This window comes from Elephas maximus, chromosome 1, assembly GCF_024166365.1.
Source record: "Elephas maximus indicus isolate mEleMax1 chromosome 1, mEleMax1 primary haplotype, whole genome shotgun sequence".
Classification (NCBI taxonomy): Eukaryota; Metazoa; Chordata; class Mammalia; order Proboscidea; family Elephantidae; genus Elephas; species Elephas maximus.
The window spans coordinates 120860903-120878259 of record NC_064819.1 but is presented as its reverse complement, the minus strand read 5'-3'; the positions used below and the strand labels follow the sequence as shown (position 1 = coordinate 120878259).

At 36.2% G+C, this 17357-nt stretch overlaps 1 protein-coding gene across 1 annotated transcript in view; it reads right to left on the bottom strand.

The window, feature by feature from the left end:
- Window positions 1–11187: 11187 nt before the first annotated feature.
- The window catches only part of HCRTR2 (hypocretin receptor 2), a 123787-nt gene continuing 117617 nt past the window's right edge, over window positions 11188–17357 (bottom strand). The window contains exons 6-7 of the mRNA XM_049894593.1: window positions 13966–14087; window positions 11188–11453 (exon numbers count right to left, since the gene is read on the bottom strand). Of these exons, the coding sequence (XP_049750550.1) occupies window positions 11224–11453; window positions 13966–14087 (352 nt within the window). The 3' untranslated portion in view covers window positions 11188–11223. The remainder of the gene's footprint in view (window positions 11454–13965; window positions 14088–17357) is intronic.

Below are 17357 nucleotides of genomic sequence, written 5' to 3'. Positions count from 1 at the left end.
ACTCTGCAGCTCTGACCACCTAACTCCATGAGGTGTTTGCATTTTGCTTGAACCATTTTTCATTTCAATGTTATAGGAGAGCCGGCTCTCTGTTTTATGAAAGCTGGCGTGATCTTCATCAGGATAAACCAAACCTGTTGCCGTCGAGTCAATTCCAACCCATAGTGACCCTATAGGACAGAGTAGATCTGCCTCATAGGGTTTTCAAGGAGCAGCTGGTCGATTCACACTGCCAAAATTTTGGTTAGCAGCCGAGCTCTTAACCACTGTGCCACCAGGGCTCCTCATCAGGACAAGAATGTAAGAATTTTTTGAAATAAGTAATTCCTAGTAATGAGTGAAGGTGTTCCTGCTGGAGCAAACAGTTGAATACTTGGCTGCTAACTGAAAGGTTGGTGGTCAAACCAACCCAGCCATTCCATGGGAGAAAGGTCTGGAGATCTGCTTCTGTAAAGATTACAGTCAAGAAAACCTTATGGGACAGTTCTACGCTGTCACATGGGGGTCACTATAAATCGAAATTGACTCAACAGCACTCAACAACAATAGTAACAACAGTGATGAGTGAAATAATTATGATCTTACTTTTCCCTGGGTAAGAAGTAAATCCAGGATGGGATAAAAAAAAAAAAAAAAGTAAAGAACATGATGGTTTCTTTAGGTTTAGTGACGGAAATTATAGTGGGAACAAAAGTGTGAGAGAAAAGGATGGACATGCAGTGGTTGGCTTGGAGTAGATTATTATACTTTATATTTCGATTGAGGATTTATTTCCTAGGAGGTAATAAGGTACAATGTGTAGCCTGTGAGAGTGGTTCAGTGAAGGACAGTAGAAATCAAAGTCATTTACCTCAGGGAGGCCAAGGAAGTAGGAAGCTGGATTGTGAAATGACTTGAAATAACCCGAAGGCTGGAGAGTATAACTTCAAGCCAGGTGTGTGAGGGAGGGGTGGAGAGGCAAAGTGACTCACAAGATCAACAACAGAGAGAGGTCAATGATAGTAAAGCCCCTCAAAAGGGGTCAGGTTTCTATTTATGAATAGAAGAGCAGTCTTCTGGGCATAAAACTGGTGAGCAAAGAGCATGTTGGTCCTACATCACAATTTGATGACGGTTGTTGTTTTTAGGTGCCATCAAGTCAGTTCTGACTCATAGTAGCCTTACGTATAACAGAATGAAATGTTGCCTGGTCCTGTGCCATCCTCATAACATTTCTATGTTTGTGTCCATTTTTATAGCCATTGTGTCATTCCATCTCATTGAAGGTCTTCCTCTTTTTTGCTAATCCTCTACTTTACCAAGCATGACATCTTTCTTCAGGTATTGCTCCTTCCTGATAATATGTCCAAAGTGAATGAGACAAAGTCTTGCCATCCTCGCTCCTAAGGAACGTTCTGGCTGAACTTCTTCCAAGACAGATTCATTCATTCTTTTGGCAGTCCATGGTATATTTAATAGTCTTCACCAGGACCACTATTCAAATACATCAATTCTTCTTCGGGCATTCTTTTTCATCATTCAGCTTTCACATGCATATAAGGCACGGCATGGGTCACACACACCTTAGTCATCAAAGTGACATCTTTGCTTTTTAAAACTTGAAAGAGGTCTTCTGCAGCAGATTTCCCCAATGCAATAGGTCATTTGATTTCTTGACTGCTGCTTCTATGGGTGTTGATTGTGGATCCAAGTTAAATGAAGTTCTTGACAGCTTCAATATTTTCTCCATTTATCATGATCTTGCTTATTGGTCTAGTTGTGAAGATTTGTATTTTCTTTATGTTGACGTATAATTCATACTGGAGGCTGTAGTCTTTGATCTCATCAGTAAGTGATTCAAGCCCTTCTCATTTTCATCAAGCAAGGTTGAATCATCTGCATATTGCTGGTTGTTAATGAGTCCCCCTTCAATCCTGATGCCGCGTTCTTCTTCACATACTCCGTCTTTTCGGATTATTTTCTCAGCATACAGATTGAATAAGTATGGTCAAAGGACACACATTTTCCAATTTTAAATCATGCAGTATTCTCTTATTTTGTCTGAATGACTGCCTCTTTGTCTATGTATAGGTTTCACATGAGCACAATGAAGTGATCTGGAATTTCCATTCTTCACAATGTTATCCACAGTTTATGACCCACACAGTCAAATGCCTTTACATAGTCAATAAAACACAGGTAAACATCTTTCTGGTATTTTCTGCTTTCAGCCAAGATCCGTCTGACATCAGCAATGATATCCCTTGTTCCACATTGATGGTGGTTAAAGAATGGGAATTGGTGTTGTCAAAGTAAAGTTTAATTTTGGTTAAAAAAAAAAAAAAGGTATGTGCTGGGTATACTCTGAGAATATACACCGATTTGTTCACAGTGGAAAAGGAGTTCAAGAAGGCTCAGTGAGAATAATTGGGAGAAAATGGAGTAAATAGTTGAGTTGGGGGAAAATTGCTATATAATTATTATTTATTAATTAATTCAAGAGGTAGTCATCCAAGTGTCTTCCATGTCCCAGGAACTATTCTCAGCATCAGCAACAGAGCAGTAAGCAAGACAAAGATTGTTGTTGAGGGCATTCCTGTGGACTATTGTAGAATATTGAAGGATATAGGCAATTAAAAAAAAAAAATAATAGAAATAAAATTTTTTTTTTTTTAGGCAATTAACAGACTTTTCCTTTATACTTATCCTAAATTGCTACAGCCCTATGAGTTATGAAGTGACTCCACACTTGTCAAGGTGCCTAATTTTGGAATAAGGTAATATAAGTGCCAGAACTAACTAAAGTTCTTAGTTGGTATTAGATCCATGGCCAATATCTCCAGATTGCAGAGAATTCTGCACAGCATAACGCAAATGGAGCTGTGATATGGTGTAAAAGGAAACTGGTGCTCATACTCTGGTGAATTCAGGATCAGTCATAGTTAAAACCAAAAATGGGAAGTGGAAAAATATTTATGATGTTTGGATCATTAAAATAATTTTTTTTAGAAAACAAAGCAAACTCATCATGTGATTAGCCAGATACATGCTAAAATATCTGAAACTCTCATAAGGCAATGTGGCCAGCATCCCTGTGTTTTGTGACCTAAAAGAGAAATGAGGAAGACAAAGAGTATGGCAGTCCTGCTCATGTGGCCTCGTATGTTGTATGTCATCTCTCTAGATGACCTCAGAAGAAAATGTAAGTCATTCTTAGAGAAGGGGAGGGTCAAGATGAGCAAGAATAAAAACTCGGAACATAAAGACTAGCCCAAGTAGCAAAACAATTCTGAAAGAAACATTTTTAAAAGGCCAAGAAAAAAATAAAAAATGCTGAAGAAAAAAAATTTTTTTTAAATAAAAGATTGGTAAATATGTTAGAAACAAAGATGTAAATGATGAGCCAATCAGAATCAATAGTGAACATTTATTAGAGAAAGATGATGCAAAAAGGAACTCATACAACAGCTAATATAGTGGAAAAATTAGCCATTTATAATTTGGAATTTCTCATTATAAATCCGAAAAACAATCACAGTTGGCATAAGTCTTCCTATGGATTGAGTACAACACTAAGCAAAAGCATATGGTCCTGTGTTTGACAGCATGTTTTTATGACTTTATGTCTAAATGGTTCCAAATTGTGAGACAAGCTCAATGATGGCCAGTGGAGCAAGACTGGCTAGGTAAGGTCTAGGATGAATTGTTTTACAATACATTTTCTGTATTGGTGAACTTCAAGAGGGTAGAGGATGGTCAGAAAGTGGGAGTTAGCACATCTGCAAATTTTAATTTTTCAGACATACCAGGGAGGTACTACTCTTCAGAAAATAATTCAAAACAAAACAAAATAAATAAATAAATAAATAACACAAAACTCTCAATAGGACACATTAAATAAGACACATGAAGGGTAAAAAATCAAAGCCCAGTAAAGAAGAAGTATTATACAAATTCACATCAAAATAAGGTTTTCTTTGTAAAATAGAAATTGGACTTGAGCATATCGATATTATAACTAGTCTAAAAGGTTGTAGGAAATGAAAAAATAGGAGCACAGCAGAGAGGTTATTGGAGGTGTCTTATATAACTAATTGAGGCTAAGCCAATATAAGTTTCTAAACAGTGTTTTCCATACTCAAATGCACAGGTGAATTATTGGGAGAGTTTAAAAATACAGACTAAAATTTGAATCTCCTGAAGCTAATCTTAATGAAGTCTTCATATCTACATGTCTCATATCAAAATTGTTTTGGCCATTTACCCAAGGCAGTAAAAGAAGAGTAAGCATGTTACTATTAGAAAATGCTTTCAGGTGCAAGTTTCAAAAAGAAGAAAAAGAAAGAGAGAGTGAAAGAAAATATGAGAGAAAATAAGTAAAGGTCTTGTAAGAACAGTAGAATTATGGAACCTGTGTATTTGTAGAACAGTGAGGAGAACTAACCACTAGGGTAAATAATACAATTGAAGAGTGAACCAGGTGAAGAAAGTGAATCTTTGAAAATCTGAGATTATTAAAATCATATGAAAATAAGTATCATTTGAGGATATATTCTCTAACTGATGAAACTTTGAATGTTGCACATATATATGCATATATATGTACGTATATGTGTATGTGTGTTGTTGTTGTTTGTTACCATCTAGTAGGCTCCATCTCATGGTGACCCCATATACAACAGAACAAAATATTGCCCCGTCCTCCGCCATCTCCACAGTCACTGGTAAGCTCAAGTCCATTGTTGGAGCTACTGTGTATTTTGAATTTCTTTTAACCTAGTGGGCTCATCTTCCAGCACTATATAGGACAATATTCTATTGTGATTCATAGGGTTTTCAATGGTTAATTTTTGGAACCAGATCTTCAGGCCTTTCTTCCTAGTCTGTCTCAGTCTGGAAACTCCACTGAAACCTGTGGACATAGGTGACCCTATTAATATTTGAAATACTGGTTGCATAGCTTCTAGTATCATAGCAAAACAGGTGGTGTACAAGCGTATGTATGTGTAATTCACATTGCATATATATAAAATGGAAATGAGTTGAGTTAATATCCTTAGAGATTTCTAGTCAGAAGAAACTGAACGTTGTTACCAGCTTCTACACTTAAGAGTTTGTGCAAAAGAAGGTTAGAGACTTATTCTCTAATCTTTAAGGCTAAAATTTTTCATTAATAACATGGAGATGGTAATGCCTAGCATAGTTATTGTGAGACCTAAGTGAGGGAGACATGAAATGCTCCTAGGAGAATGCTTGGCACATTTAAGTCATCAATATATGCTAGCTATTATAATGAATATGTGACTAATATTTTAATTTTTTTAATTGAATAATGGATAGTCTTCATGATCTAGGTATAACTTTATAGACAATTCTCCACTTTACCTACCTGAGCCATATAAACCAAAAAACCAAACCCAGTGCCATTGAGTCGACTCCAACTCATAGCGACCCTATAGAACTGCCCCATAGAGTTTCCAAGGAGTGCCTGGTGGATTCGAACTGCTGACCCTTTGGTTAGCAGCCGTAGCACTTAACCACTACTCCACCAGGGTTTCTGAACCATATAAAGAGAGCTTTAAATCTGTCCCCCATTTGAAGGGGGAACAGCGCTTCTTTCAGGAGACACTTTCCCTATCTCACGTGCAATAAATCAAGTTGTGTGTTATATCATGCACTGTTAAGGATTTACCAGGCCCACACATATTCTGTTTGTACCATTCTCCCTTGATAATTAATATATTACTTCAAATATTGTGAAGTTAATAAGAAATGGAATATATAACAGTGTCTTGTTTTGTTTTTTATTTGAGTTTTATCTTTCTACTTTTTCATAGGAGCTGGCCCTATGAAAAGTAATGGAATAGGTGTTTTGTTTCTGAAGGTGAAAGAAGTGGTACCCTGCTCACCTGACATCACATTGACCTAGGATTCTCAAACTCAGCTGCCTTTCTGTTTGAAGCAGCAACCTTAGGTGGGGCTTGGGAGGGTAGCCTTTAACACAAATCCCAAAGACCACTGATACACACAGAAACCCTGGGAAGAAAATGAAAGGATCTTTTTGAAGATGTAACTTTTTTGTCCTTGAGCTATGCTTCATTTGTTCTCTAATTGCATATTTACTATTTGTTTACTTCATAAAAATAGCAAGAGTCTACATCCTATACAGTGGGAAGTGTGTGAAGTTTGTGAAGATATGATGACCTTGTTTTAGAGCTGACTCTAGGACTAGGAGTATCCAGAAACCAAGTACCTAGTCTGTGATAAGAGGGGACTCAGAGCAAAACATTCTCAACACTGAAAGAGCCAGTCTTTCTTGGGATTTCACTACGAGAGGTTCACATTTTCTTGTGAAATCACCCCATATTCAAATTACATTTAGCTGGAAGGAGTCAAGTTATTTACCTTGCCCAGTTATTTTGGCTACATCTTTGATAAAGTTTAGAATAAACAGTGCTGAATAAAAATGCATTTCTTTATTAAAACTATTGGCCCTGATTCTGTAATTTATCAGAATCATTTAGGAACTTAAAATAGTTCTAAAAATTATATATATATGTACATATATATACACACACGTATATATAAAGGAAAAATTACTTAAATATATAAATACCTGCTTATCAGTCTGATAAGATTTTGAAAATCAACAGGTCATTATTTTCTCTAAGGTAAAATTAGATAATTCTCTTGAATCAGATAAAAGCTTCAAAATGTAATACTATATTTATATAACTTTACATAATTTTTATGGAAAAGTTATATATAATCTTAACCTCTTTTATTATAATACCAGCTCCAAAAATGACATAAAAAACCTCTTATATCATGATTAGCTCTGGTTATGTAACTTATTGGAAAAATATTTTGATCATTAAGCACTGCACAGGAGGACTTAATTCAATCTTCAACTGCAAAGGTTTGACACTAATTATGAATAAATATCCAATTTATCTAATCAACAGTGACAAAATTTTTCACACAATAGAAAGGGCAGTGTGGATGGGATTATAGAATTCTCAATATGGTTTTTACTTATAACTACATAATGAACATTCTTCACAGCAGGAGGTGTGTAACCACATTGAATGTGGTAAAAAATTTCTTCATGAAGACACAGCACAACCAAGCATAGAGAATTTTAAATGTATAAGATATTTGTTAAACCAGTGACATAGTTTGAAGGTACACACATAGAATATAACAATTACATAAACACATTTCACGAGAAACTTAAGAGACAGTCTAACTCCAAAGCTTATTAAGAAAACTTGAGACTAGAAATACTTGGCAAGTGGGAGGGGGCTCTTTTGCCCTCTGTCTTTAGTAGCGGTGGTTCTGTAGAAAAAAATCCCCTTCAAACTGTGGGAGATGATAGGGATTCTCACGCCTTTGCCCCTCACCTTCTGTGGTAGATGAGGTAATAAAATAGACTAAAATTAACAATATTTTTCTGTTTGTTTGTTCTTGTTTCTTTTAAAAAATCTGTTATTTTGTTTCATGCAATTTAAAACTAATTGCACATAAAAAAAAAACCTAATGGAATTTACTACTTTTGTGACTTATGACTTGTATGAAGTAGAAAAGTCATCTGTTGTAAAAGCTTTTTAAATTTTAATGACAGTTCACTTTATTTTGAAATGCAGGTGGTTACTACTATGATTTATATCAAGTGCAAAACATTTTATTATCACATAGTATGAAAATAATAATAGCCCTCCTCAAAATTTGGGTACATAAAACTGCTTCAGGGTTTTTGTCATTCCGATATTAAGCACATCCAGACAATTTTTATAAGTATATTTTCCTTAATTTTCATTAAAACAATGGACACTGAGAGGTAAATTCAATATCTTTGCATGTAACACTTTCATGGCTCATCAATGGTTCATAACAGTTATTTAATATCCAAGAAACCCTCCAAGTCTTGGAGATTTTAGCAGTCATTTTCCTCAAAAACAAGGAGTCATCTTTTGCCATGAATGAATTCAAATGACAAAGTTCTCATGGGTTTGTAGAAATGCACAAATGGTGTGGATTCTAAATTTGATAAAATTATTCTTTCATCACTATTGATAACAAAATTTTAATGACATTAATGACATCTTACATTAAATCTTTAAAATATAGCAAAATAAGAGATACATATTCAATATAAAGCATAAAACAGTCACAACATATCCCTCCTATAGGAAGTCTGCTCATTTGTGTCTTTAGCACATAATGAGGTAAGTAGTTGACCTTTTGTTTCATAAGGTTAGCAGGGATTCAGAACACCTACGTCCTTACCGTTTGCCCCATTACAGTAATCGTACCCAATCCAGACCTCTTAGAAGGATTCCTGGATCCAGGTGTTGAGAGCTATGTGTATGGTCCATTATTTCATTTCAAGAGGTTCTCCTAAGTTCTGATTTTGCGTTTTTGTTTTTTTTTTTTCCTCCCCCTGCCAGGACATGATCATTCTTAGAAACTGTCTCTTCCACAAAACTTAGACTTTAGTAAGTATAAATAAAATTGAGAATTTGAAATTTTTAGTTCAATACTCAAGTCATCTGGTAACTGTAAAGCACACAAGGGCTTTGTAACTAGTCTTCTTTCACATTGCACTTATAAACCAGTGGCAACAGATTTGCAAATGATTATCTCTTCAAGTGAGATGACACATGAGATTCAACACTGATATTCAGTCTTTTCTTTCAGACCTCCAGTCAGGTGGACAGTAGTGATGATGACGTCCCCTGCTGTAGATACCTGCACAGTGAAAGACTTTATTTCACATAGGCTAATAAACAGGTGCCAGGTGGTTTCATTTAGAACAGTGGTTCTCCAATTTTAAGATGCTTCAGAATCACCTGTAGTGCTTGTTAACACACAGATTCCTGGGTTCCATCCCCAGAGTTTTTAGTTCAGCAGGTCTGAGATAGAGTGGAAATTTGCATGCCTAATAAGTTCTCAGGTGATGCTGATGCTGATGGTTCAGGAACAACGCTTTGAAAACCACCATTTAGAACAGAAGAGTTTTGACTTTCAGATTTGTCCTTAACACACAATTGTACAACTACTGTCTCTCATAGTCCATCTTTCATTCTCTCTCTGTCCTCCACCCTTTGTCTTTAATGATAAATACTATATGTATAAGGATCTAAAGAATGTACTGGAAATCCTGATGGCATAGTGGTTAAGAGCTCTGGCTGCTAACCAAAAGGTCAGCAGTTTGAATCCACTAGGTGTTCCTTGGAAACCGCATGGGGCAGTTCTATTCTGTCCTATAGGGTTACTATGAGTCAGAACTGACTCCACGGCAATGAGTTTGTTTGTTTTTTAAAGAATATATCTCTTATGCTGATATATTATTTGGCTCTTAAGGCATGTCATCAATATCATTTGCAGTTATTCTCATATTATTTAAAGTGCTAACTTTCACCACAATCTGAAAATAACACCTTTTTTTTGATGCAGCATTAAAAAAAAAAAGTTCTCAAATGTACAAAGGGAAGAAAGGACAGAGTTACAATACTTTGCCTTTGTGATATTGTTCTGATTTTTAGTAATATATTTTCAATAAACCTCAAATGAGAAGGTTGTGCTTTAAGTTGAGCAGTAAAAAGCACATGGTAATAACATCACAAATGCTAAGATATGAAAACAAATTATGTATAATTTGATTGTATTACTTTTTTCTCAGAGTGATGCACTGGATTAAAAAAAAAAAAAGATATTTTGACCTTCTATGAAAATCTCTTAAATGTTGTGCTCCATATCTTTCATTTCAATAAAATCAGAAAACCTATTGCTATAATGTGACATGAAGAGCATCTTTCCATGAATACTTATTTTTAAATTTAGTTTAATTTTAAAATGAATATTTGAATGAGAAGAATTTTTCAGAGGAACAAATTTTAATGCTTAAATACCAGGTCTTACATTTGTACAAACTATACACCTTTTTTGGGGGGGGGGGAGGCAAGGGTGAAGAGCAAGCCCCTCCATTCTTTAACCTGGTACTCAGTGCCAGGTCCTGCTGGAGTTTGCCATCATCAAAAGTGTCACTGGAATTAAGCGGGGAAAAAAAGGCAAACTTTCTTCCAGTGTTCCTCTGGGGACTGTGGTTGGTCACTTCGCTATTCTGCCCATGTCCAGCAATCTGTCCCTCAGAGTTATTGGCTGCCTTGCAGTCACTGTGGATCTGTCTCCTTTAGTAGACACTCTCTAAAAGCCATATTTGCATTTCCTACGTACCTCATTCTCTAGCACCTAGCCCTGTGGGCGTTTTTTGGTAGGTATTTAAAAATGTTTGTTAACTTTAAATAAATGCAAATATTTACCATCAAGTATCCATGACATTAACCTGTCCAAATGGAACTCAACCCTGATTTGGTAGTCTACTATTCCTTTTCTTTGAAACTTGTGTTCTTAATTTAACCCAGCAAGGCTGGCTGCATCGTTTCTGTTGGTTAGAAGAATATAATAATGTGATTTTATCTTATTCTTTAATGTTGAAGTCTTTCTTTAGCCCTTGCCTTAGAGATGGAAACTGCTATGAATTAGCAGTTACTTCAACACTTTTATTTTAATAGAGTCTTACTGGTCATATGTTCAGACAAAAAATTAGCAATGGTGAGACTGCAAACCTGAGAAAATTGTGTAAATGAGTGGCAAAGTGAATGAAAGAGAGTCCAATAGTATATATCTTACATAGTTTTGAGAGATAGCTTTTGAATTACCTAATGCAATATGCTATTTTATATATAAATATTCTCCCAGATGTCACATTGTAACTTCAGTCTATTGTGATTTTTAAAACAATAAAGTCAACTAACTATGTCTGTTATTAATTCAGAGTTAGTAACTGATACTTCTTTCAGTAGCTAAAAGAAAATCATTGGATAACTTTTGGTAATTTTTAGCAATCAAATTGAATGTGAGCGATTAAAACAACAAGGGATTATAAAAAGATTTAGAAATGTTCACACATTTACTTGACACTTAAATCATAATACATGAAACTAAAAGTGAAATAAGTTCAGTTGGAGGTTAAATTTCTAACATGTTTAAATCAAAAGCTGTGAAATCATTTTAAACTGACTTTTTATTTCCAAAAAGCAATAGATTAAAAACAAAAATTATCCACAAAGTAATTTTAGCTTTAGATCATTGGAATAATAAAATTTCTGTTTACAGAGATTAAAAAAAAAAAAAAAAGGATAGTTTTACTCAGCTACACTTGACGTATGAATAAATATTCTACCAGTTGTGAAGTGGCCCTGCTCCATTGGCTGCTGGGAGGGTGCTTATGCTGGTGAGCACAACTTGTTCTGAGAGTTTTGAGACATTATCAAAATTGCTGATCTGGGTGGTCAGGGACTTCCGGCTCTCTGTGCTTGTTCGTCCCCTGGTGAGCCGCTCCTCCTGGCGATGGTGAACTCCAAGGCAACAGCAAGAAAATGCGGCTTTAAATTCCTCTCGAAATTTTCCTGGCAAACCAGGGGGAATGAAAGGAAAAGGAATTATGTGTAAAATAGGTTTCAACAAATCATGAATAGGGTACAACTGAGCTGCTCCCTTGAGCCAAACTAACAATGAGGTGTAACATTTTGCAAGGATGGGGAAATAGGAAAAGGAAATTGAGTTTATTGGAAACTTGGTAGACTTTTGAAACAATGAGATCTTTCCATAAAATAATGAGGCTGATTTTTATGTGTGACCCTCACAGTTTTTCATTCATTTATACTCAAACCTCATGTATTTGTGAAGGTAGGCATATTTTAAGCACATAAAACCAGTTAAATCAATTGTCATGGACTCAGCTCTGACTCATGGCCACCCCATCTGTTTCAAAGCAGAACTGGGCTCCATACGGTTTTCAATGGCTGATGTTGGAAGCAGATCACCAGGGCTTTCTTCTGAGGTGAGTCTGGGTGGACTCAAACCTTCAGCTTTTTGGTTAGCAGCCAAGTGAATCACTATTTGGACCACTCAGGGACTTTAAATATATAGATATGAGTGGTCATCGGTACAAAGATTCTCAGAGGTATTTAGTAATTTCAGAAATGATGAAACCTATAAAATCATGCAGAAATTACTTCTGTATTTCACTTTGAAGAAGACACTGTTCTACCGACACAATGAGTTCATCAAAATATCTAGAAAAATATATTAAAATGTATAGAAAATTTTCCATAAGGCGGAACAAATGGTATTGCTGAAAAGAAAGATAATTAAGAAGAAAGAACTAATGCTATTGCTGGAAAAAAAAAAAAGAAAGAAACTTAAAAACTTCGTCTTTACTGATAGAAGATAGGAGATCTATGAAAATGGAATAATCATCTTTACAAAGGTATGACAGAGTTGGGAATTATCATTTGTTCTCTGGGAGCCTCAATTACCCCAGTGGGTTATTGAGAAAGCATGAATGAAACGAAAACATGAATGTTGAAGGGTTCAGTACATTGCTGGGGATATAGCAAGTTCTCAGTAATCATCGGACTCCTTTCCTGCTTCACTCTTAACTCCCAGATGGGGACTTTGGCTTGACCCCACGGCTTCAGCTTTAAACGCTCCTCCCCACTAGGTTTTACTATCTCAGTGCAAGGCTTTAGGCATCCTGAACGAAATCAGCATCATTTCCCCAGTGCTTCCAGGGCCACAGCTCCACGTCACTCCTTCTCCTTCAAACACGACCAAAGAACAGAGATATCTAGTTATCTTGGACAAAATGTGGTCTTTATTATGGTGGCTAGGATTGGGTTAAGAAGCCCTGGTGTCACAGTGGAAAACTGCTTGGCTGATAACCAAAAAAGTCAGCACTTAGAACCCACCAGCAGCTCTGCAGAAGAAAAGACCTGGAGATCTGCTCCCAGAAAGATTACAGTGCAGAAAACCCTAGGGGTGGTTCTACTTTGTCCAGTAGATTTGCTCTGAGTTGGGATCAACTGGATGGCACACACACATGATTGGGTGGGGCAGGAGAAGGCAGGGAGGGGAAGCGATTGGACACAAAACAAACCTCACTTCACGCCACATGATTTCCCGAAAAGTGAAATGAATCCTGTACATACACGTGTATGCATGATTCAAAAATACAAAGTTTTCTTTTTTTTTTTTTAAATCTAATTGACTGGCTGTTTGTCTTTCTTTTTACTTACACAAACAGAAAGCCAAAGATGATGTTGGAAAAATGTACATACTTTATTAAGTATGCAATAACATTAATTACTGAATCTTCCCTATAAAATTGATGAATATTTGAAGATAGGGGTGAAAAAGTAGTAGCCAATGGGTTTGACAGGAGAACCATGTAAAGATATTGCTAATTAAAACACAATTTTAAAAGCCAAAGTACAAATGTTTGTAAATAAAACAATAATTATTTGTTACTTTTGATAATCATTTTGATTCCATAAACAGAGGTAGGTTAAATCAGTTACAGAGGAATGTGGTCACTTAGCTGACGAGATATCTAGGAGTAATTTCATTTTCTGTGGTCAATGAAAAAACTTGAGATACACCCAAGGACTGTTACCCATAGGAGAAATGTAAATAGAAGAAAATATCCAAAGGTGGAAAGGTCCCCATATAATCTCAATTAGGCTACAGATTTTGGCTAAGGAAAAAATACAGCAACGATGTTGTATCTTCAGATAAAATTATTTGATACTTCCATAAATCATAAGGTTTAGGATGACAAGCAAGATTCTATATGATTCTTTTCTCACAATTTTTGCTTTCCTCTGATTTCAACATTTCTTCTAAGTTTTACAGAAGGAAAAAAAAAAAACACAGCAAATTTTCTCTGATGAGTTATGGAACATGTATTTGCTATCATAAGGGAAAAAAATCTCACGACAAATCAGTCAGGGAAAATTTTTCTCATGTGCAGTTACTAAGCTGTTCACATCATTCAAGACTGTTCCAAAGGTTCTGGCCATTGATCCACAACCCTTGGTTAGGACTGTGGTTTATGTAAGAGAAACAGTGAACACTCACCGCTGAGAAAATTGTAAATAATTGGGTTCGCAGCACTATTGGCATATACAAGCCAGTGTGAAAATGTAAACCAGGCATATACAGTCTCCCTGTCTTCAGTGTGGGTAAACATCCCAAATACTCTGCAGAAAAAGAAACAACAGAAAATTCAGTATGATTTGGAAAAAACAAAAAATGTTTAAATAATTGAATTCAAGGTTGAACAAGGATCTTGATAGACAGTGCCTGACCTCTGGCAGCCACTGGCCACTGGTGGGTTTGTGGAGACCTAGTGGGTGTAGGTGGAAACCCTGGGTGGCGTAGTGGTTAAGAGCTACAGCTTCTAACCAAAAGGTCGGTAGTTCGAATCCACCAGGTGCTCCTGGGAAACTAAATGGGGCAGTTCTACTTTGTCCTATAGAGTCACTATGAGTCAGAATTGACTCAGTGGCAACGGGGATTTGGTTTGATTTCTTTTAGTGGGTGTAGATAATTTCACCACCTGACTGGAACTCCATGGCATGTTTAGTAAGTCAAAAGTCAAATTCTGTCGGAGAAGGGTCTCTCCTTTGAATAAAGAGCAAATAAAATATTTTTTAGGGTAAGAATGCAGAAGTTAAACATACCTCTACCTCCCCTTATTTGGTTTTATTTTTCAAATATCATCAACGAACGTTGGATTACTTTTCCATCACGCATACTATTTAAAAAGCACTTCTAAACTGCATCATGAAGTACTTGTGTTGTACTTCAATTTGTGCATTGATCAAATTATTACATTTCTTCAACTCCAAATTTATTGGACTTGCTGAAAATTGGCTTCTGGGAACCCCTTGTAGGCAGAGAAGTAGTTTTCAGAAGGCAAAATTTTGGTAGTTTCTTAAAATTAATGACTTTGCATTTTTTACTTATTATTTTAAATTCTAAAACAACTTTTTAATTATGATAGCCTTAAAGAATATTTTAAGATTGGCTCCATACTTAGAAATATTTGACCTTTCAAATTTCACGTACTAACCTACACCAGGTAACTTACAGCTACCCAGTAAACTTACAGGCTGAAGATTATAATGTATTTCCTGCAGGAGGCTCCATCACAGGGGTGTGCATTGTGTGCTACTCCTATGTTTTCTTTCCAACAGGAAGGCATAAAATAGAAATGCATTTGCTGAATGAAGTGATGCTCTACGGTGTACCAGTGTTTTACAAAAATTCAACACAGACTGAAACAACATAGACAAATAGAATTAATATTATGCTGTGATCCTCAACTTCAGTATATCTTTGGCATCCTGGACAAAGCAGAACTGCTTTAAAGAAGTTGGTTTTGATTAGTGAGGCAAAAATATTACTTTGCAAGGAAAAGACCTTAGGAATTTATTTGGGAGAGAGAAGAAAACACGAGCATAATATGCAAGGGTAAACGAAGAGATAAACATTTGAAGAAAACCTGTGTGGTAAAGAGAAAAACACTTTTCAAGGTTATTTTCTAATTCTGTGTGTGTGTGTATAAAAGAGCAGAATGTTCAAGCACTTGAAAATCTTTCTAATTTACACTCTACTTTCTTCATAAAAAGCCATTTGTTTTCCTTGGAAAGGAAGGCTTAAGTCAGAAGAACAAGAGAAATACTATGGCCAAGCAGATATTTAGAGGGGCCGAGGAACAGGTTCAAGTGCTGAGATATAGGAAATCCAAACAATGCCCATGGAAGCAGCAGTCAAGAAACCAAAGGATGCATTGCATTAGGCAAATCTGCTGCAAAAGACCTCTGTAAAGTGTTAAAGAGCAAAGATGTCACAATAAGAACTAACGTGTGACTGACCCAAGCCGTGGGTCATATGCATGTGAAAGCTAGACAATGAATAAGGAAGACCGAAGAAGAACTAACACCTTTGAATTGTGGTGTTGGCAAAGAATATTGAATATTCCATGGACTGCCAGAAGAATGAACAAATCTGTCTTGGAAGAAGTACAGCCAGAATGCTCATTAGAACATGGATGGCAAGACTTCGTCTCACTTTGGATGTGTTACCAGGAGGGACTGGTCCCTGGAGAAAGACATCGTGCTTGGTAAAGTAGAGGGTCAGTGAAAAAGAGGAAGACCCTCAACGAGATGGATTGACACAGTGGCTCCAACAATGAGCTCAAGCATAACAATGATTGTGAGGATGGCACAGAACCAGGCAGTGTTTCATTGTGTCATACATGGGGTCTCTATGAGTCGGACAGACTTGATGGCACCTAACAACAACTCCACAGACTGGTATTTTTATGGAATTTAGAGTAACTAAAAGAGTACAAAAAAGAGAAGAAAATCCATCCAAGATCATAAAGTTCTTAAGATCAGAGGACATCATCTAGGAAAAGACCAAAATAAATTTGAATTGGATTTCCATGAGTCAGGAAAATAAGAGGGGAGGCATGAAAGGATATGGAGGGCAAAATAAGTTGCATTTTCTTGTGAGCCAGCATGTGCCTCAAGGACCTAAGCTGCTGAAAATTGTACATCTTTAAGACTGTGTCTGTAGTAAATACTACTACTGAACAAAAATTCTTTTTTCCTTTCTTCTCCAATGAAAAAATCATTAAGCAATCAAAAACAAGGGCCAAAGAGAATGAGAAATTTTTGCAACTGCTTATGCCACCTTTAGTCTGTGTGACTCCAGCCAAACCTGCCTCTCTCCAGAGTCCTCAGCTGTAAGGAATCTGATACTGACTCTGAATCAGGGAAAAGTGAGAGAAGCAACCTTAGCTTAAGTTCAAAACCCTTTGTAAACAGAATTAGTATTGCCTTGGGACCTATCAGTGTGCAACAGTTATGATAATTCCCAGTAAACTTGGTGGCTATGAAGTTCAGGGTGTACCACTCACTGCCCCTACATCTGCATGCCATTCAAGTCACTGGTCAATTGTTTTAATTTCATAGTTGTGTCTTCACTGTAAGAAATAACATATTTTTCTACCCGAAAACATTGTGTGCAGATTTTTATTAATATCCACCCTAGGCTTTACACACAGACTTCAGGAAATGGATTTTCTCTCTGTTTATACATTCAGCACGCAGTATCTGCTTTGATTTCATTTATTTTTAGCGCTCACCAATATTCTTTTAAATATAAGAATGCTAACAACACACTCTTATCTCTCTTTATCCTTTAAATAGAATTCTGTCACAATTCTCTATGTCTTTGAGAACAAAGTTTTGGAAAACCCATTTCTCCTGATCAAAACAGAACTCCAAAGCTGTAAATGAGTTTTTTGCATTAGAACTTTTTCTGCATCTAAGGCTCAGCAATTAGCTTGAAGAGGTTGGGGGGGGAACATCTGTTTTGTGTCTGTCATTCAAAAGAGAATTCACATGGACAAAAGCATATGTCTGGGCACTCTAAAAAGCTGTTCTTCTTACCTGTTG